This window comes from Corticium candelabrum, chromosome 8, assembly GCF_963422355.1.
Source record: "Corticium candelabrum chromosome 8, ooCorCand1.1, whole genome shotgun sequence".
Taxonomy (NCBI): Eukaryota; Metazoa; Porifera; class Homoscleromorpha; order Homosclerophorida; family Plakinidae; genus Corticium; species Corticium candelabrum.
The window spans coordinates 6477721-6499108 of NC_085092.1; the positions used below are offsets into that span (position 1 = coordinate 6477721).

At 41.5% G+C, this 21388-nt stretch overlaps 2 protein-coding genes and 1 long non-coding RNA gene across 6 annotated transcripts; 2 read left to right on the forward strand and 1 right to left on the reverse strand.

Moving 5' to 3' along the window:
* Positions 1-75: 75 nt before the first annotated feature.
* On the reverse strand, positions 76-2956 carry LOC134183713 (uncharacterized). Of its 3 annotated transcripts, XR_009970533.1 has the most exons (4): positions 2738-2956; positions 1217-2580; positions 988-1075; positions 76-474 (listed from the first exon to the last, which is right to left on the reverse strand). XR_009970533.1 is itself a non-coding variant. In XM_062651307.1 (3 exons), the coding sequence occupies exons 1-2, from the start codon at positions 2849-2851 to the stop codon at positions 2326-2328; spliced, it is 369 nt and encodes a 122-aa protein (XP_062507291.1). In that variant the 5' UTR covers positions 2852-2956; the 3' UTR covers positions 923-1075; positions 1217-2325. The 3 variants fall into 3 exon arrangements, 2 of the variants coding, with proteins under 2 accessions (XP_062507291.1, XP_062507292.1); XM_062651307.1 differs by lacking the exon at positions 76-474 and having other exon boundaries at positions 923-1075; XM_062651308.1 differs by lacking the exon at positions 76-474 and having other exon boundaries at positions 923-1075; positions 1189-2580.
* A 259-nt stretch (positions 2957-3215) lies between these two features.
* Positions 3216-7453, forward strand: LOC134183714 (uncharacterized). 2 transcript variants are annotated; one of them, XR_009970534.1, is made up of 6 exons: positions 3216-3338; positions 3390-3491; positions 4155-4375; positions 5186-5257; positions 5323-5474; positions 7030-7453. It is a non-coding gene; the product is annotated as an uncharacterized LOC134183714 (long non-coding RNA). The 2 variants fall into 2 exon arrangements; XR_009970535.1 differs by having other exon boundaries at positions 3390-3483.
* A 573-nt stretch (positions 7454-8026) lies between these two features.
* LOC134182968 (lens epithelium-derived growth factor-like) lies at positions 8027-12728 on the forward strand. The gene is made up of 7 exons (XM_062650411.1): positions 8027-8068; positions 8140-8180; positions 8236-8301; positions 11473-11662; positions 11877-11954; positions 12011-12248; positions 12306-12728. The coding sequence occupies exons 1-6, from the start codon at positions 8027-8029 to the stop codon at positions 12077-12079; spliced, it is 486 nt and encodes a 161-aa protein (XP_062506395.1). The 3' UTR covers positions 12080-12248; positions 12306-12728.
* Positions 12729-21388: the final 8660 nt, after the last annotated feature.

Sequence of the window (21388 nt, forward strand, 5' to 3'; positions counted from 1 at the left end):
TCAACATTCAATAAACATTTATTTTAATTAATTTTGTATCCATAATGCACACGAGTCATTATTTGTTGTGAAAGCATCAATGTGTGTCATTCTTATGTTACACAAATGTGTCACACTCATGACAACTACTTCTAGTAGCAGAGACTGCTACTCTAGCGAAAGCCACTTAGCCTCTCTACTTAGTGATCCCAAACATAGATACTGTTGTCAACAATACACTCTAGGCTATCTTTCTTTTCTCTCTATTGTTTATGATATAGAATGGAGAATCTCTAGAGTTTCTTGATGTCACTTCTGCTCTGCTGCTTGAGAGACCGGCAGAAAAAGCTTGAATTCTGCAGGCAGTTCATCTTCAGAGTAGAGACGATCAGAGAAATATACTCTACGAATACGACAGTTGGCATCAAGTTGGACTCGAAGAGTTTCAATGTAGTTTGTCCCATATGCCCTCCGTGTAAAGTCAGACAAGTTAGACTAGAAAGACAATTATGAATTAGAACAAAATACATTGCAATACCGTACTTGATTTTGGTCAAGTCTTAAACCCTTAAAATCTTAATTAAACGCTAAAGTCAAGCCTTGTGCTAAAGTTTCGTGTCTGTAAGAACATATTCACTCATCACAAATTCACTCATCACAAATTCACTCATCACAAATTCTTTCATCACAGAAATTTCCTGCACAACAATTTATCGTTAACTGACATTTGTTCCCATAATTTCCAATACAAAAGACTGAATGTCATTGTCAGTTATCCGCTTAATGTGACCGTTTCTGACCTAAAATTTAAAATTATAAAAAGTTATTTCTCAGAGGGAGCCCCTCTATTGAATTGTCAAACCTTTTTATCACAAATCCGAAAAGACTTGCTACAAAAGTTTGTGCCTGTTAGTACTTTCAAGTCCCTTACTGCCTTTTGTTAACCACAAATATTAAATATTTATTCTACAAGCAGATTGACAGTTGAAGCTCATTTAGTGTACTTACCTGTAACCGAGTTGGCTACTTGTCAACTAGACAATGGCAGCCACATTAAAATCACTTCCTCCCTTTATCACCTTAATCAAAGCTTCATCTAACAGACAAACAAACAGATAAACAAACAAACAGATAAACAAACAAACAAATAAACACACAAATAAACAAACAAACAAATAAGCAAAAAATTAAGTAAATAGACAGACTCACACCATCCAATGTCAACCATATCCATCACATGTATCTCTGGTGGTAATATGACAATGCTCGTACTCTCTCTCGACTCCTAAACTTAGCACTGCCATTCACGACTTCTTCACTCACTCCACTCGGCACATACAGCTTTCTGTATCATTGACATTCTAGCAAATACATTACTCATACTAAAATAATTTAATTAACTACACACATTGCTGTCACAAATAGCTGACTGAGACATAACTATAGTATGACTTAAAATTTGATAACCTACTTACATATCCCAGTGCTTTATATAATACTTTAAAATGCTGTAACCGCGCTGTATGCATGTCTTCACAACCAAATTATAAATGTGATTCCACTGTTAAGACAAACTAAACAAATAAGCCAATTATGTTGCAGTTAGAGATTAGCTAATTGATAATGTAGTATGTAACTTCCAAACACATAAGACTGTAGTTCAAACGTGTACAGTCAATTGCAACTTTGGTAAGAAAAAGGGTAGCAAGGAGACTGGAAACGAAAAAGATACAAGTTATTACTGCTCTGCAGCTTCAGATAAATTCTGGAATGCTTTGTATTTGTGTATTCTAACCATTCCAAAAAATTATTCCAAACAAATGCTTGCTACTCAATCTAAATCAACCCTGGATAAAATGGGCCAGATAGCACACTAGAATCTAACTACAGTTGCAGTTTAACCTTGCAAAGGCTTTCCTGTTGACTTTCACGCCATTCAAGATCAAACATTTAATGGTTCGTTAGAAGAGTAACTACAGTTTGATCAAAACAAAAGAGCCAGTGCTGTCATTTTGAAACCTTCTGTAAACTGGTATAATACAGAGTAATCCAATAACATGATGATTTAAGTTTAGATTTAGTAGTAATAGCAAGCCAACCATTCCAAGATGCAACGTAAATGAGTATTAGAGTATTCCTAGTTGTCCAAAGAGTTGAAGTACATAAAACAAATACGCACGTTTGGTCAGACCAAAATACTGTATTGTCATATACACACTTGGTGATTACTGTCATGTGACTAACAGCCTAATAATAATCACATATATATCACAATGACTCACTGACAGTCATCTGTCCAACTTGAATTCGTTGCTCTAATACATTCTTGACACATACAATTGCAAGCTATGCTTCATCCGATATCTCCTCATTAGTTATAGCACTCGTTTCATCTCCACCTTTATCTTCACCTTCTAGTGACTCAACAGGATGATAATCTAGATCTTCATCGTCCACGACAGACGTTGACTGGTCAATGTCAGCCATTGCTATGTCCATACCATCCATGCTCTTGTCTTCTCTTCCTTTCATATCGGAAATGGATGAATCGTCTGCTTCATGATCAACATAGCCAAGACGCTTTTTCAGTGCCTTAATTTTCTAAGTAATAACAACACATGAGGCACATATGGTTACTGAAATTTAAATTCTGTTACTCTTGTATTGCAATACACTTCTGTTTCTGTTTGTCTGTCTGCTTGTCTGTTGATATATTATTCTATTATTCCATGATTCTGTCTGTATTGTATGTATTAACCTGTTCTAGGATTGATTTCTCTTTCCGCCAATTCTCTGTTTCCCGTACGATGCTTGCAAGACAAGATTCCGTTGATTGCCGAGGCAGCACAGTGTGATCATGATGATTGTACATTCCTCTCCAAAACCTAACGAGACATCTCAACAAACAACACACACACACACACACACACACACACACACACACACACACACACACACACACACACACACACACACACACACACACACACACACACACACACACACACACACACACACACACACACACACACACACACACACAAATTGACAAATGTTAAGCCCTCCACGTCTTTCAACGTCGAACTTGAGGTCAGTTGCGGAGATAGCTCCCCCTGCCTCTAGAGACAGGGTCTCCATGCGCTATGTGGAGTCTTGGGGCCAGCGCAACAATCCACCTGGAGCTTGGCCAGAGTCATCCAGGGCAGAAGGAACGTGACATGGTTGTATTGTTGTTTACGTTCGTTGACTACTGCGCACCTTGCGACGCCACACCATTGACGTTGCTGAAGCAGTAGCTGCGTCGTAATTTTCGAACTCGGGGACCATCAAAGCACATGCGCACAAAGTAGCTATAGCAGGTAGGCTAGACGTTTCGTCTACCTTACGTTGTGATAACTTATTTTTCTTAGTTCATAATTCAGCAGAAATCTGCGTCAGTGCACTTGCATCGCAAAAGGAGCTGTTCCAACTTTCAGCTGTTCAAGCAGAGACCTCTTCAAACTGGTGGACACGTAATACAGCTAGCAATCTATTAAAATATGCAAACTACTAGTAGCTAGACTACGGTACGTATAGTCACGTAGACATAGATTAACTTTTTAGCTCTTTAGGAACATTGCATGGGCTTACACGTAATCTATACCTTACATTGTATATCTATAGTAAACATGCTTCTAGGTATAAAGTTTATAATAAAGTCTGTCAAGCATTTTTGCTGTTCTTCTGAATACTGACGGACAGACTGTGCTGTCTCTTTATCTTTTGTATACGCTTCGGCATCACATACCTACTGACAGAAGGAGTTGTGTGAGTGTGTGTGTGTGTGTGTGTGTGTGTGTATGTGTGTGTGTGTGTGTGTGTGTGTGTGTGTGTGTGTGTGTGTGTGTGTGTGTGTGTGTGTGTGTCTGTCATGAACAATGTAGAGTAGAGGACTTTCTTATATGACAAAGACCTTCAGCATTATGTTCATTGATTTAGAAATTCTAGAAGTGTTACCCTCTTGCAACTAGATCATGTAAATAGTGTTTATCGGTGTCTGTCTGTCTGTCTGTCTGTCTGTCTTTCTGTTTGTCTGTGTATGTGTGTGTGTGTGTGTGTGTGTGTGTGTGTGTGTGTGTGTGTGTGTGTGTGTGTGTGTGTGTTTTGATCGTGTGGGAATTGTGTTGATTGTCTAGATTCTTTCTCATTTGAATTGTCAAAGTTGACTCCCAGTAATCTAATGCCTTTGCTGTTCAACAACCGATAACCACTTCAACTGCTGTGAGTGTGAAATTGGTGAATGAAGTCAAGGAGGGACTGGGAGGTGTGACAGCCGATGGGGATCAACAGCAATGAGGAGTGGAGAACGTGAAGGATGAGAAGTCGGCTGTTGTGGAGGACAAAGCAGCAGCATTGGGTACAGATTGTAGTGAATGGATCGTGTAGCACGTGTTTGCTGATAGAGTGATGGATAAGCAGACAAACGGATAGACTGACACTGTCACAGACAGATGGATTGACAGACAGATGGACAGACACACAGATGTACAGACAGACAGACAGACACACAGACGGACAGACTCATACAGACAGATGGAGAGACTCACAGACAGAGAGATAGACAGGCACACAGACAGACAGATGGATAGACACACAGACAGGCAGATGGACAGACAGACAGACAGACAGACAGATGGAGAATCAAAGTGACTAGCCTCCACCCTGTCCTGACTCTACTACCTGTCTGTACACCATGATGCAACTTCCACGTACGGACGGGACGGACAAAATAGCACTTATCTATAGATGTTTGGATGGATGGATAGACAATGGACAGACAGACAGATGGAGAGAAGGACAGACAGAGAGATGGACATACATACATACAGACAGATGAACAGACAAACAGACCGACGAACAGACAATGGGCAGACTTACAGACAGACAGACAATGGACAGACAAGTAGACAAACAGACAGACAGACAGATGGACATACAGACAGACAGACAATGGACAGACAAGTAGACAAACAGACAGAAAGATGGACAAACAATGGACAGACAGACAGAGGACAGACAAAGAGATGGAGATACAAACAGACTGATGGACAGACAGACAGACAGACAGTTGATTGGCTGACAGATTCATGAATGAAAGAAGACACTAATCCTGTACAATCCCTCCATCCCTCCACAGTAAAGATCTACATTTTGTATTTTGTTTCAGTTGCTGTCAGACCGTCTGTTCGTGCTTCTACCAACTTGGTTCAAGCACAGGACACAGAGACGCCAAATTTCCGTGAGAATCACTCTTGTGTGTTGCTTGGCTAACTATCAGTAATGAGAACTTGTCTCTTGTGTCAGTTGGAGTTGTAAAGGAAGGGATGACATCTGACATGTGCTTTAGGAGCATCTTCTTCTGCGTGCAGTTTGGCATGGGAATGGTCTGCTAACCACATAAATCAGGAATTGAGTATAGCAATTGAGTTTTAGAGCAGCAGTTGAAAAAATTCTTGGTACGTTTCAAATAAATAAATAGATTTTGGGCAAGGATTCACTTAGCAAGATTGATATTCTCAACATTTGCTTAATATTTAATTTAAAGAATTTAGAGAAATTTTTAGAATAGTTTGACGTGTGCTGGTGTGCTGGTGTGCTGGTGTGCTGGGTTTGATAGTTAATTAATTCAACATCTAAAATTTAGTTTCAATCATTTGTCTGTTAATTTGCAGTTTGATAATGATTTATACAGCCTACATTGATTGATTTATACCGCCAATTTATATATAGTCAATATTATTGTACACAGGCAATATTGATTGATGTATACTGTACAGTAAATATTGATTGATATATACATTAGCAATAGTGTTGAGCTTAACCTTGTTTCGAAGACTGGCATTCTCTATTTCAAGTTAGTCAAGAAGCAGCAAGACGTATGTATATGTGGAAACATGGATTATTTTGGTGACCTTGTTCTTTAGTGTGGACATAGACTTTTTATGGATAAAACCCCATGATGCAACCAGTGAAATTATTTGGAATGCACTGCTTGTAGATAACAAGGAATTCAAACGAGAACTAAAATGAAGGAGCGAGCAGTAATAGTCTTACTATATCAACCAATATTGACTGTGTATATCAATCAATATTGACTGGCCGTATAAGATCATATTGACTATCTATAAATAGACTGTATAAATCAATCAATGTAGGCTGTAGAAATCATTATCAAACTGTAAATTTACAGACAAATATGATTTTAGGTATAATTTTACATGTTGCATAAACTATCAAACCCAACACACCTCAGATTATTCAAAAAAATTTCTCAATCTTTAAAATTAAGTATTAATAAATGTTGGAAAAGTGAAGTATGCTTTACATTCTTTACATATACTTTACATGTATACGATACATGGTTTGGTTGCAGCCAATAATACAGAATGAGGATGTGCATGTGTAGAGGTATGGTTGGCGTGTGAGGGTCACCTCGTGATGAATTTGAAGCTAAAGAAGAGATCTCATTCTAGGAACACTTTCACTTGAGAGAGGACTGCAATTTGTCTCTGTAATTTTGGAATGAGTTTATTTCTTGTGGCAGGGTACAAGACCTACGATACCACAAATATGACTCAATGTTAACTAATTAAGTTGTCAATATTACAGATAATCGTGAAATATTGGATTGGCTACGTGTATCGATCGGTATCGGCTTGTATTGGTCTAGATTATCAGTTATTGGAGAATAAGTAAAACTGTTTTATCAGTGAAACTTTAGCAAAAAATGGTTTTTGTACATGTTCCAGTGCAGGCGTGTATGATTGTTTTGCCTTTAACAGCCAGTGCTGCAAAAATGGTGCAGCTATACTTTTCTGTGGTGTTCTGGACAGCAACAAATGTCCATATATATTGGTCCCTTGAAAATCAATGGTTCAGCGAGTGTGGTCCATGTCATTACACTGTACAAGTAACCAGTTCATGTACTGTACAGTCTTTTAATTAATTGATTAATTAAATGAAAAATTTTACTGAAGAAATGCTATGCTTAATATTTTGCATTGTGGGTAGGACATGTGAAGAAGATTGCATATATTTGGAAGGTTGGATCAATGAATGGCATGTCAAAGTAGTGTCCAGCAAAATCATGCCACTATTCAAGCTGCTAGTGCAACAGCTGTGACATTTGTTTACCAGTTTACGATGCTGTAGAATTCAATTCTAACCAGTTATAGTCATTACCGGTTGGATATAATAATATAAATACACAGACACAGACACAGACACACACATACACACACACACACACACACACACACACACACACACACACACACACACACACACACACACACACACCACATGTATAATAAGCTAGTGTATACTGAGCACTGATAACAATCTGTGGCATATCAGTACTGAGTAGCAAGTCAAATAACAACCAGTTTGTAGTTGTGTGTGTACAATGTTGCATTTAGTAACTCTTGCATACTGCTTCAAGTGTGTTTTAGCGAAATCCGGTTAATTAGTAAAATTCACGTACATATACCTGGGAGGCAATGGATTTGGCTTCATGTATTGCTTGGAACTCTCTAATTCCTTCAAGATTGAATACGCCAAATAGGAATGCACCGGCTTGAGTGTTGTCTCCAGCCTGCTCATTGATTCTTCCAGCCAGATTTCTGCAGGCAGACTCACTGGACATCATTGGGCTACTGTGTGGGTCGCTAAAGTGAGTGGCTTTGGGCACAGTGATGAGCTGGCCCTTCTCTGGACTCACTTTGGGAAAGGTCAGTCTCGTACAATCTTGCCTGTTTAGGTGTCTAGCGGACCTAGATGCATTGAAAAAGAAGTAGGCACGTGATGGAGTGCAGATTGAGTCTCATGTACGTGTGCATAAGTACGGCTTCACTGTCTAACCTGCCCTTGAATGTCGTAAGAAAAGAGCTCGAAAACTTGGCAAACATGTCGCGAAATCGAAAAGAGCGCGAAAGAAACAGGCGGGACTAAACGCACTTTGACTGGATTTGGCGCGGATACGTAAAGCCGGCACGTGAAGGACGTGCTTATGGCACGTGCAGAATACAGCGTATACGGGACGTTTATCCGGGTACTAAAGAAAGTGGGCCCCAAAAAAAATTCGCGCAGCGAACAGCACAGAACGTTTCCCTGATGATCTAGTTTGGGCAAAGATGCGAGGCTACCGGCATTGGCCAGCTAGAGTGAAGTTCTCTTCGTGCGTTTCTGTGATCGTTTTCTCTCACTGTGTCTGTTTAGGTGCAACGATATAGAAGAACGGGAAAATGTAAAGTGTTTTTCTACGGAACACATCAAATGTGAGAGGTCAGTGAGGAGTCTTTGCAGTTTTAGCGCGTCGACGTTGTAAAAACGTATTGTCCATTGCTATGACGTCATTTAGAGTGATGTCGGCTTCACTCGTTGTTTGTCCGGACAAAGATGTCTTTTCCCCCTAGAATGGCCCTGGAGACTTCAAGTTTACTCTCCCGAAAGTCATCATAATTGAAAAACACGGAGAGCGGACTGCAATTCCATGTCAATGTGTCTCTTGTTGCCATTGCGCGCCCTACCGGCCATTAGAGTCTGTGCACTAGCAAGGGCCGTGCAGATAGCGGATGTGCGACGAAACAACGAGTGAACTACACGCGCAGTCCAGATCGCTGTAACTAGACTTGGCAGGCTCGCCATTCTACGCGAGTAGGACAATAACCTAGCTAGGAATACACTCACCTTTCCACATGCTGAAGTCGTCTTGAGATTTGGATCACAATATTGACGCCGACGTCGACAATAGAAATGAATCCTATTCCAGCGTCGACGTCGGCGTCAACATCAAAGGATGCCGCCGTCGTCGAGGCGGTTTCTTTGAAGTTTGACGCTCCACTCAGCGTCGGCGTCATATTGTGAACCAGGCTTAACCCACCGTGGAGAGTCACCATGCGCTGTTCGGAAGCTTGGACGTGATACACAATCTGCTGGGTCACACATTAGATAGATATAAGCTAATTGAATTTGTGACGTGAGTTCTATGTAGTCACGTGAGTTCTATGTAGTCACGTGGGGTGCCAAGACAATGACGTGGGGTGACACTTAGTAAAGTAAGTGTGTGAAAGTAGGCGCGGAAAGTGTTATACGGGAACCGGACACTGCTAGGTTCACGTGAGTCTGGGGACGCGGCTAAGTGTAAGCTAGTCGGACATTCTTTTGTGGACCAGCCGATTAGATAGAAGCAGCTGGATCGAGCCTGTTTGTGATACATTGCCGAACGTAGCTTGCTTCGTTTCCTAGGCTAGATCAGCAAATTCAAGGATTGCGGGAAGAGATGGAGGCGATGGCACGGCAGGTCGAAATAATTAATTATGCAGAGGTTAGCGCGCAGTTTGCGTGAATTCGTAGCTAACTAAACGCCCTATACCAAGAACAATACCATACTATCGTAAAGTCTGTCCATTGATTGTTGTAAGCCTTCCAACAAGTGATTTCTCGTCGACAACAGAGAAGAATGTTTCCAGTAATTATCACCTGTCAGCTTAACCTTCATCTAATTACTAGTTGGAAAGACGTGGGCGTATGCCTGGCACCACTGCTTGTGTGCAATTTCACCAAACCCTTCCCCGCCGGTAGATATAAAAAGGGGAGGGGTTTGGCTACGCGAGACTAGGCTTGGAGTAGGTGTTAGAGAAATATTCCTGACAATTGTATTGGAGGGATGCATCTTTCCATACATTGTATTCTAGTTTCAGGGCTGCAGACCGCCACACGCATGCGTCGCTAACTGAAACGTTAAACTCCATTAATAATAATAATGTGTCGTTACATTGATGGCTTAGTAGATTCTGCGCATGCACCCACCAGTAAACGTCGTTGCCAAGATCACCTCGCCAGATTGCACATGCAATATTTCTGCCAATTCAAGGAGGGTTGTTCAATGGAGAGTTTCTCCAGCCTGGTGGTAACACTTAGACCACCACATATAGTGGTCTATGGAGCTGTCAGTGTGGGTCAATCCAGTGACCATGTGTTGTTCAGTGTACTGGAGAATGTGTATATAACTTTGGAAAGTCGTTTTATTGACAAGCTTGCTCGGTTGTTCGGAAGAATTAAAGCAGTTGCAACAGAGCTGGCTACGAGTTCAGCAAGCATGAGGGAAGTACAGCCGGAAGAGCTGTTACTCGAAAATGTTACAACGCATGAAACATGCAACCTGAAACCCACCGTTTTTACAGAAACTCCCCTACGACTTAAACAAGTCAAAGTCTCACATAGAACAACTACACAAAGTGAGAAACAAACAAAGACAAGTTCTGTTGCCAGCGGGACTAGAACGACAGAAACTTGTCTTTGTGTGTTCTGTCTCTGAGCTGGGGTCGATCGTGATGCTGTAATCTCGGCCGATGGGTCATCAGTCATTGATCACCGTGTGGACTGCACAGAAACATGTACCCGGCTGGACTCACCTGCCGGGTTGGTGGGTGCCCAGTAGGGGTGAAGACCCCAAATCACACATTCATGAGCGGGTGGTAACGACACGCCCTCTAGGCAACTCCCACTCTAATTAGATGCAAATAAAGAATAATTAACATTCTCTCAAATTTCATGAGGGCCAAAAGACGAGTACTGTACTCTAGAGCTTTACAAATTACATCTGTTAGAGAAAAGTGAATCAGGGGGCGTTATGACATGACAGGAAGTGGAACGTTTAGCACTGCTCACTCGGTATTCACCTGCCCAATTATCGTTCCCTACGCATGCACCAGACGTGCACTTGAGATGCAAGTCACAGCGGCGGTCCCGTACGTCTTTGATAACCATACTCTCTTCCGTCTTGGAGATTTCATAGATGAACCCGGGAAATGGCCGTTCTGCAGACGCCGTCCGTCTGGATGCGGCACTCGTAGTTCTGCTCCGAGACGGTCCACGGGCAAGTAACGCCGTATTGCAGACTCACACGACTGGAAACAGTCAAATACTAACAGACCCCGTTGGACGACAACAGTAGGTTTCGTCACACTCTGCTGTAGTGCGGTAAGAAAGATATGATAGGACGACGACCGTCACCAAATGAAAACCTTTCACCACCATTCGACTGTACTAGCCTCGACACTAGGCGTTCCTTCGCTTTCGGTGGTCCGCAACGGGGTGGTATCACGGAATGTAGTCGTCATAGAGACCCTACGTCACGTGACAAATTAGTTTGTCACCTGATCTATTTAGCAAATGATGATTGGTCGACTGTAATCTTTCCATACATTGTATTCTAGTTTCAGGGCTAGTTTGTCAAGTTTGTAAAGTTTGTCAGTCTGAGATAATAGACTGCAGTCATTCAGTGCTTGTTTGTTACTATTGTATGCTTTTAGTGACATGTAGCAGTTGATTAGCCTCGTGACCAGTCTCACTGCACTTTCAGCTCTTGAGTATTCGAGTCTCAACACAGCAAGCCTGGTCATGAGGCTAGCAGTTGGTAGTTAATTAATTGCAATTTTTGTATTTTGGTAGCGGGTTCTTGTCACACAAGAATTTGTTTTCATTTGAAGATCATAAGACTAAATACAACAAGCCATCGAAGAGGAAGAGTTTTCTGGAAGCATTAAATGAGATTGAAAATAACCCAGATATTAAGGATCTAAATGAGCTGTCTGACGAGGATGGAAGCAGTGGCAATGAGGACTACCAACAGGAGGAACAGGTACTACATGTTGTTAGTATGAGATTTATAGCGACAGCAATGTGTCTTTGTTATACGAAAGTATCTTGTTACTCGTGTTATTGCACATTAATTGTTGCAACACTCAAACGCGAAGGAAGTGTTTGGTGCGGGACATCATGTGAGTATAAGAAAGCACTGTTGTTCTGCGTCCGACTTCTAGACTGACTGGATACGTTATTCTATATCTCTGCAGATGCACGCGTTGTCCTGGACAATGAGAAGAAGGAAGAGGCGGCCACCCCCGTCAAAAAGAGTTCCCTTTTCCAAACTTGTATGTGTACTGGGGTATTGCAATGTCACTCAAGAGATCCATTGTTTGTGTTGCAGGACAAACAGATGATGAAGATACATCAAATAAATTTGGTACATGCAGTTGGCAAATTTCACATAGAATAAACCAGAGGCATACGCCGTAAGAATTCTCCGTCTTCAGAGAAGACATGGATTACAAAGAAGATGCACCTGCATCGAATGCAGGTTTGTCTGCCAGGGGCAGCAGTCCTGGGCCCGGCATGTAAAGAAATTACACAAGGGCCGTCACCCTATCCCCTATGAATTTATAAAAGTAAGAATATCATATCCTCAGTATACGTGCTGTCTCTTCTTCAATGTCTTTGTTTAGTTCGTCAGAAAAGGCTGGATAAATCTTCCACCTTGGATAGTACTGTGATTACTGAACCTCATTGGCCTTCCCAAATCAGAAGCTCTGTCTAAAACTGCATATAAATAGAAAAATAAGTAAATAAAATTCAGGATTTATATTAATTTGTACAGTGGGGATGCATCAAATTAAACGTCTACATGGCATTCCACCTTCATTTTCTGATTGTTCTGAGTGTCTTTCTTCTTCTTCTTCTTCCATCTCGACCAAATCAGAAGCTCTGAAGCAGTCTAGAAAAAATAACAATTTGTACATTTGCATACATTAATTAATTAAGTTAAAATTAAGTTAAATGTAGGAATGTTGGGACAATGCCATTAACAATGTACTATAAGGCTTCTCCTTGCTTCAATTGTAGCAACCGCAAGCAACGATAGAATTGTTTAGATCTTGCTTTAGTCCCTTTCTGACTGGCCAAAAGTCGTATCAGTAGCAGAGCCAGTTCTGATAATGATCGGTAGCAGCAGATCTCGCTAGTCACGCCCCTTTCGCGAAAGAAAGGGTCTGGTAACCACCAGTATACTGACGTGGATACAGTGGTACGTCCTTGTAAATACGTTCTTTTAGATGAAATTCTATTGTAGTGATCGGTTTCCAGCGGCTGCTGTAGTAAAAGACGTATTTACAAGGCGTAAAAGACGTGTGACTGAAACCGTCAATTACAGGTAGAGCTAACACTTCAAATTGTTGTTTTGTTTGAAATAAACTATAATTAGCATTAATCGGCGAGCGAAGCGAGCCTCTCTCTTGTCGTGTCGATTGAATTCGCGGTACATTCGTGCGTCAGCAATTGTCATATGGATTTACAGACGGATCGGCAAAACAACGGTGCCAGATAAATGCAATTTTGACTTGGCGACACGTGCGCTAAAAACTGAATCCTTTGAGGGGGCGACTCCCCAATAGTGAGGTAACTAGCGTTCACTCAGGCAGTCACGTGTCAATAGTGCATGCGCAATGACAACGCTTCTCATGTTTCCTCTGCACGAGCACACAGTCCGACAGTTACGAAGCCGAAAACAACGTTGCACAGAAATTACTGAGCAACCATTGCTTAATACGCGACTAAAATGCCTTCGCTCGCCTATTAGACACAATGTTACACGAACATTTACTAGTTAACACACAGCAATAAAACGCAGTAATAAACATTCTACAGATTGATAGTTTGCATTAATAGCACAAAACAATCTAACTAACAGAGTAGCTGAAGACTCCCTGAAATCTACTGTCTGTAATATAATTGTTAATCTGTTCGGCAGTCAAGAAGTTTGCAGTAGCTGATATAGGTAGTGCTATCCTGCAGGAAACAAACACATTAAACAAACAACTAAACGAGAAATAGGTGGTTCACATGCATATAACACGTTTTTTGCCTTTCAATTCATTGCTAGAGCACTATTTCTCTGCCCAGTTTCTTTACCCAAATGATGCCCCACAACCTATGAGCCTGTGTGTGTGGGAGCTGATGGCAATTATGGGTGCTTTCATGTTGTAAACTAAATGCCTTCTTCCTTAGTAATGTGTATTGTTTCTTGGGCTTTGATTGCTAATTAAATTAGTGATTACTAATTTCTGATTACTAACTGCTTTTGATTAGGTACTAATGAAATTAGATAACCGATAAATAATCGAATGACTGGCTAACTTCTGGCATTACCAGCCACATAGCCAGCCAGCTGCATGCTCAACGACTTCGTGATCACGTCTACTAGACCTAAGTCTTGCAGAGAATTCACGGCGAAGTTTTGTCGCGATTTCGCGGCAAGTCACATCGAATCTGGACGATCGAGTCATAATGGATGCGCGCATCGCAAATTTTCATCGCGAATTCGCGGCTCCACGCGCGACTAGCAGCTGCTCACAGCGGATTCACGGCGATCATCGATCAGACACATGTCGATCGCGGCCGCGGTACCACTAGTAAAAGAAAGTGTTTCCTAACGTCCCGTTCGCGTTTCCTACTAACACACAAATGATAAAACCGTAGCCACTGTAAACACAAAGGTACCCGCGCAGCAGGATGCGACACGACGTTCTAGCGCGACATGTCTTCGTCGTTCTTGTATTACGGCGGTAATTGGAAAGGTATGCATTTATGAAACTGAACACTAATCTACTGATCCTAGGACCAACCGCAATATATTGAGAAGAGGCGGTACCATCCCAGACCAGATTTTGAATCGGCGCTACACGGGTCTGGGAGGTCGAGGCTACCAGAGACAATGTGTACGAAGCGCCAATCAACTTAGCCTCGAAATCCCAGACCGTCTCCCAAAAGAATGGGAGACGGTCTGGGTCAACTTCTGATAAACACCGAGTTCGGAAGTGACCCGAGTCAGCCAATCAGCAAGCTGCCGCCACTAAAAGTGGCGGCCAATGAACGTCGAGAGTTCTGTAATGACATGCACGGCTTCTGGCAAAGGCGTCGAAATTGATTCAATTCATCCCGAACAGCAGACCGCTGCAGATTTGCCGCCATCGCAGTTGATTACCACCACCTTGTTTGAACACACCTCTAAAATGTAGTAATTATCTCCTAGTGTCACATGGGGTGGCACAGCGCTATTATCTAAAGAGGTGTTTTGACTGTCACAACCCTGCCATTTAGGTAATTACGCCTACTTCCGAACTCGGTGTGATCAGAAGTTGATCTAAAAAGACCGTCTCCCATTTCTTTTGGGAGACGAGCTGGAACTTCGAGGCTACAGTCGACTATGCCCAAAGAGTTTATGAAAGAGTCTACCACCAGAACCGTGTAATTCGATCATGTTTGCCATTGTCAGGTCTAGTCCGAAATTGTTTGCGATCTACGTCGCACACAGGAGTAAAAATGACAAGTACTTACGTGCAATTTATACGGGACCCAACATTTACAATGTAAGTTAATTAGACTAATTGTCTAGCGCGCGCGCAGGAAAGTAGTCGCTTACCTATTATACGCAACTGTAGCCACACTAGAGAAGTAAAAATTACATTCATACACATTTGTAAAGCATGTTAATTGCGCTTTCGAATGATACAATTATTGTAGATTATACACGCACAGAGGTAACAGCTAGACTGCGTTCGGTAGAATGTAGAAGTAGATGCAAGCATTGGTCTGGACTACAGCTCTAGCTATCATCAGAGCTCCCGCGCAAATTGTCCGTGACAGAAAGTATTGCTACGCGACCTTTAGTAATTGTCTAGGCAAATTGCGCAGAGGTTCTTTTAACTAGTGGTTGGCATTTGCTCTAGTAATTTGCTAGTGCATGCTATACCTCTAAGATCTTTAGTGGTTTGGTTGGCTAGCGCTCTAACACGTGCACGCTTCTGAGCGTTTGTTTCAACACGTGAGTCAAAGGACATTCATACTTTGGGTGGATAACACAACAGCTAGCTGTATTCCTTAGCAATTGAGTGTATCAATCATCACACATTTGCTAGCAGCGATTGTCTAACACGCCTTTTGAGCGTTTGTTTCAGCACGTGAGTCAAAGGACTTTTCATACTTTTTAGCCGAATCTAACAACAGCTGCTGTATTTCCCTAGGATTTGAGTTTGCTTCTTCTATCTAATACGTTTATCCTTCTCGAGTGTTTTACCAGTAAAGCAATTGAACACGTACGTGAGTCATAACAAATTTCCTATCAGTACAGTCTTGCAATTGGACAAAATTAAAATGGACCTCTGGTATTCTGTCATGTAGTTGCTAAATTTTAAATTTCTTTATAAAACTTAATTTCCTTTACATTATTGGGTTTACTGTAGAGCCACATCGATTATTATTATTCATTCAATATGACAAATAAGTGTAAGAAAGAACTGTCGGTCTTTGTCTCGGTGCTCTAAAAATATGCGAAAACCTAAGAAACTGTTGCAACTACCTACAGTATCATCGGTTGCCGAACAGGCCGGTATGGGCTGTCGCTGAAACACGTGAACCGTTGAGTGAGTGAAATCGACGTACTGCTATAGGGTGTTGTGTCGCTTGTCGAAATAGAATAGCGTTGAAACCACAACCATAGCTTTACAATACCATGCAATTAGCATGCATGCATGCAGACGGCAGGACATTGTTCACCAGAGAATGTTTTAAAATTTTGTCCAAAATTTTTATCTAGATACAAACGAATTGTAAATTTATACCTGTATTGCACTGCACAGCATTCTCAAACTATGCCGTCTAGAGAATGTTTGAGAAAGAAGACGAATAAAGTCTATTACCAAACAAATAGAAAAGACACATTGAAGAAGAGAAAGTTGCATTATGCAGCCAATTCTAAGACTAAGAAGGCAGCTTCTAGGTCCAACTATGCCTCGAATCCTGAGGCCAAGAAGAATTCATCAAAATGTAACTACGAATCTAATTCTTCGCCAAAGAGAAGAACTTCAAAGTTGTTGTATGTGGCTAGACCAATGATGAAAATTGCCAAGTCAAGAGCAGCGTACTTCAAAAAACGCAATCAAAGTCTCGTCAGGAGACGAGATTCGTACTTTATTAGCAACATTCGGAAGTTAATCACATCTAGGAACTACTACAGATCCAACCACATCACTATCTGTATCCGACGCAAGGAAAAGTATGCTCTGCGTGTACCTAATGTTTCTTTGAGGCGTCAGTTTGCAACAGCTCTCTCTCTAATAAAATGCTGTCAAATGGTGATGGTAGAGTGAAGCTGCGTGGCGCTATTGAAACTGTCCAGGTCGGTGCTGCTAAACTATTATCTAGAAAAGTCTTACATGTTGCCTGCAGAGTAGCAGCTGAGCGGCTTATTTTTAAAGCTTTGAAAGTACGTAACGACCATGCGGGACAACCCCTGAGGTGTGTACGATCAGTTAATGCTCTGGAATTAATGAAGTCTGAAAGTCTGAAGAAATCGGCAGTTATCTTCGCAAAGTGAACAACGTCCAGGATACTTATCCCATCACCAGACTGTGCTGCGAAGATCCCATTTCTGTGTCTAGAAAGTTTTCACAGAAATTTTCATGCGTTCTTCAACACGATTATCATAAAAGGCAACGCTCTCGGGTCCGTCTCACATTTCTTTTATAAGAAAGAATACCAAGCTTGTGGCGCACCTCACTATCATGCTGTGCCCTGGATTAACGAAGCGCCTATCATCGGTGAAGACAGCAACGACAGAGTAATAACCTAGAAGATAGAAAAATGAATAACGTGTAGAATCCCAGAAGAAAAAGCAATCCTGAATTGCACAGGCTTGTTACAAAATACCAAATGCATAGGTGTAGCAAGTACTGTCGGAGGAAGAGGAAGTTTGAAAATTCTTACATAACAAGATGTCGCTTCGGATGTCCACGTGTTGTGAGTAAGACGGCTTTACTGAGACAAGTTGACGACTGTCTTAAAGTAAGAGACAAAATATATGTGCTTCCTCAAGCTGACACAGAGACGCGTGTCAATGACTATAATCCGTTATTGCTATTGCTATGGAAAGCGAACATGGACATTCAGTCTATCGCGGAAAATTCTCTGGCACATGCTCACTACGTACGACACAGGATACGTAACGAAAGCAGAGAAAAGCAACCTTCAAGATCTTTGGCAAGAAGTGGGATCGAACAAGAGTATATACAGTCGACTATGGAGCTTTGGCGTTCGCAGTTTGCGGTCTCGGGAATGTGGCTTATACGAAGCTATTTTGATATATATATATATATACTGCTTGGGGATCATTTTTGTGGCAAGTCAGAGACCGTAAAATGGATGGATGTTTCAGTGCCACACAAAAGAACTAGACGTTTGAAGGACCATAAAAAGTTACAAGAGCTCAAAGGTCAAGATCCAAAGTCCACAGAGATATTTGAGAACAGCTTAACTGACGTTTGCTACCCAAAAAAACAGACCTCAGCACCTAAATGACGTGTGTCTTTTTGACTTCGTTCAATTCTATGAAAGGCACAGAGAAGGATACCGCAAGCGATCAAAGCCACTACTCATTAATCACAAGCTGTTTGATCCCAACAAGGAAGGTCAGAGAGAAGATTATTTCTACTCATTGCTCCTGTTGTTTTTGCTCTTCAGAGACGAGAGCAAATTACTTCTTGACCGTCAAAAGGCGGAAAGAACGTTTTAAGAAAATGCCAAATGCCAACAGTATTTTGTAAGTCCATCACGACAAACTCCAACGTATGTTGAAATCTCTAGGCAAAGTCAATGAAATTGACAGTGCCAAACATCGAATGAGAATGATGAGAAAAAGACGTCTGTGATGGTCCTCAAATTGTTGGAGAAGCAGAGGCTGCAATGGATGATGCTAAAGATTTACAGCTATTAAACTTATCTTAACAACAGAAGCCTTGAAGATCGCATAGCAATGTTGAACGCTGATCAAACCAGGGTGTTCCATCGAGTATCGAGCCACCTTTTTCATCAGAAACAACACGAAACGAAGTTGTGCGATTGCTCGACTAGCCAGCCCTTACAAATTTTTGTAACCGGCATAGGAGGAACTGGAAAATCTTTCCTTATCGAATTAATTAGAGATCACGTTGCCAATGTTTGAAACGAGAAAACAAACTCGCTTATCTGTTGTGTTGCAGCTCCAACAGGGTTAGCGGCATTCAACATTGGTGGAGTAACAGTTCCCCGCTTATTTCAGCTACCAATTGAGCACGAAGAAAAAACAGCCACCTACTGGAGACTTCCAAAGCAATCTATAAAAATTATGAGAGAAAAATCGTGCGACTTGAAACTCATTATCATTGACGAAGTGTCTATGCTGTCTAACCTAAATCTAGCCTACTTACATATTGCGCCTCGATGAAGTGTTTGGTTCGGACAATTGGTTTGGCTCTACCAACATCTTACTCTTAGGAGATCTCCTGCAACTGCTTCCAGTAAATGGATCCCACGTATTTGAGAGACTCAATGCCAAAGCAGTCTTGTACAAGCTAGGATGCATGATATCAGTGAATATTTGGAAAGACGCGGTTGTTTATGATAAACTGACAATAAATCAGCGTCAGAAATCAGATCCTCAGTTTCTGTTTATGCTAGACGAAATCCGAAGTGGTTGTCCTTCTCAAAGCACAATTGACATGCTCAAAGAAAGAATTATTTTAAGTCTTCAGTCAAAGACACATTGACACATCTTTGGAAAATCGGCTGCTCTCCTGTATGCCTTCTTCCCACCAGAAAATCGTGTGAAGACTTTAACAGTCAAATGTCGCATGACCTAAAGACGCAACGTGTCGATCTTGCTTGCAAAGATGAAATCGACGAAACTAGCACAACTTGCAAGTGGAACAAGAAAGCTGGAAAAGACTTACAGGAACTTAATAATGACTGCAACTTGACGGCTGGATTAGAGGCATTGTTAAGTCTTGCCGTTGGTACTAGAGCCATGTTACGCAGGAACATAGACACTGGTAGAGGTCTCGTTAACGGTGACAGTTACAACAGTAGGAGCAAGAGCGGTAACTGTTTGGTTTGATAATGGCGTAAGGAATTATCAAGTGGACAAAGTGCGAAGTAGATTTCTGGTGATGGGAAATTTTTATGTATACAGACAACAGTTTTTATTAATCCTTGCGTACGCAATAACTATGCATAAATGTCAAGGCCTTTCCTTAGATTGCGCAATCATGGACCTCTTCGAGCAAGTTTTCTGTCCGGGAATGACTTACGTTGCTTTGTCTCGTGTAAAAGCTCTTTCAGGTGTACATTTGATTTCCTTTGACGTTTCATCAATCATGGTTGGATCCAAGTCTATCCGGGACATTAACCGACTTTGCGCGTTATACAGACCAGACTTGCCTTCCTATTCTCTTTCTGTTGTCACCAAAAAGCGACCTTTTACAGAATGCACTGATCAGAGTGAAAGGCCTAATTGTAAGAAGCCTAGATTGGCAAAGATGCAAAAAAACAAACACCGCTTCCTTTCCTAGAAAGAAACAAAGCAAACGTCCTGTTGACATATGCCGGCAAAAAAGAAATAGAGAAAGAAAACCTTGATGCTGTTCTAAACACTGCTGCAAAGAGATCCAGTGTGCAACCCTTGACCAATGCAAAGTCCGACGAATCAGATGTCAAAGTTATAGCAGTTGAGCCAGAAAAAGTCCACGTGACTGGACGCTTCCCTTCAGCCGAATGGAAGCAAAGAGCCTTGGTCATATTACATAACTACTCTGGCCTAAAGCGAAGGCCCATTGACAAAGCTCAATCACCAGAAGTAGATAATGTAGTGTCTTCTACAGACATTTCTCCCCGTATGAGAGACGCAGTGAGACCCGAGGGAAATTGTCTTTTTCGTGCCTTATCAAAGGGATTAACAGGAACAGAGAGAAACCACATAGTGGTGTGCTTGGCTATCGTCAACTTTATGTCACGACATTCTTATATTTCTGACTGCATTGGAATAGGCTCCATGAATGACTATCTGGTGCGTTCACAAATGGGACAGCAAGGAACCTGGGGTACGGATGTAGAGATTGCAGCAATTGCCACAATGCTTGATATAAACGTGGTTGTGTCCGCAATTTCTGAAACCAGTCGTCAACTTCATGTCTTTCAACCTGTTGTTAATTTACTTCACACGCAGTCCCACAACGAAGGACAGGACCATCAAAGAATCAAGTTTTATCTCTATCATACAGATGCCCGTAACCACTATGATCGAATGATCCCGGCAATTGCAGCACCAGAGACTTAATTAAAGTTTTCTTTAAGTCACGACCCAGCAAAATTCAAAGAAAACTGTCTATTATAATGCAATCAATATGAAACAAGCTATGCGTATCACCACAAGTCGACTTAGCTAACTATGACAAATTTATTAGGACACGTAAAGAGCGTGTTAGAAATATATCATTAATATGTGTTGTGCTCAACCAGATCAGTGTGGGTTGTGAAGTCTATTTCCTGCTTCAGAAGCTCTTAGACTGAATGGTTATTATGTCGTGCTCAACCAGATCAGTCTGGTTTGTAAAGTCTATTACAAGTACCGGAAGCAAACCCTGCTTCAGAAGTACTTAGACCATCACGGCTGTCTAGAAAGAAGACACGACTTTACGAAGGATCCGAGTAGATCACAGAAGCA

Coding starts and splice junctions, on each gene's coding strand:
- LOC134183713 (XM_062651307.1), bottom strand. CDS start 2,851: ATGTACAATCATCATGATCACACTGTGCTGCCTCGGCAATCAACGGAA. Junction 2,581..2,737: donor AGAAATCAATCCTAGAACAG/GTTAATACATAC, acceptor GTTATTACTTAG/AAAATTAAGGCACTGAAAAA.
- LOC134182968 (XM_062650411.1), top strand. CDS start 8,027: ATGGCACGTGCAGAATACAGCGTATACGGGACGTTTATCCGG. Junction 8,069..8,139: donor TATACGGGACGTTTATCCGG/GTACTAAAGAAA, acceptor CTGATGATCTAG/TTTGGGCAAAGATGCGAGGC. Junction 11,955..12,010: donor GAGTTCCCTTTTCCAAACTT/GTATGTGTACTG, acceptor TTTGTGTTGCAG/GACAAACAGATGATGAAGAT.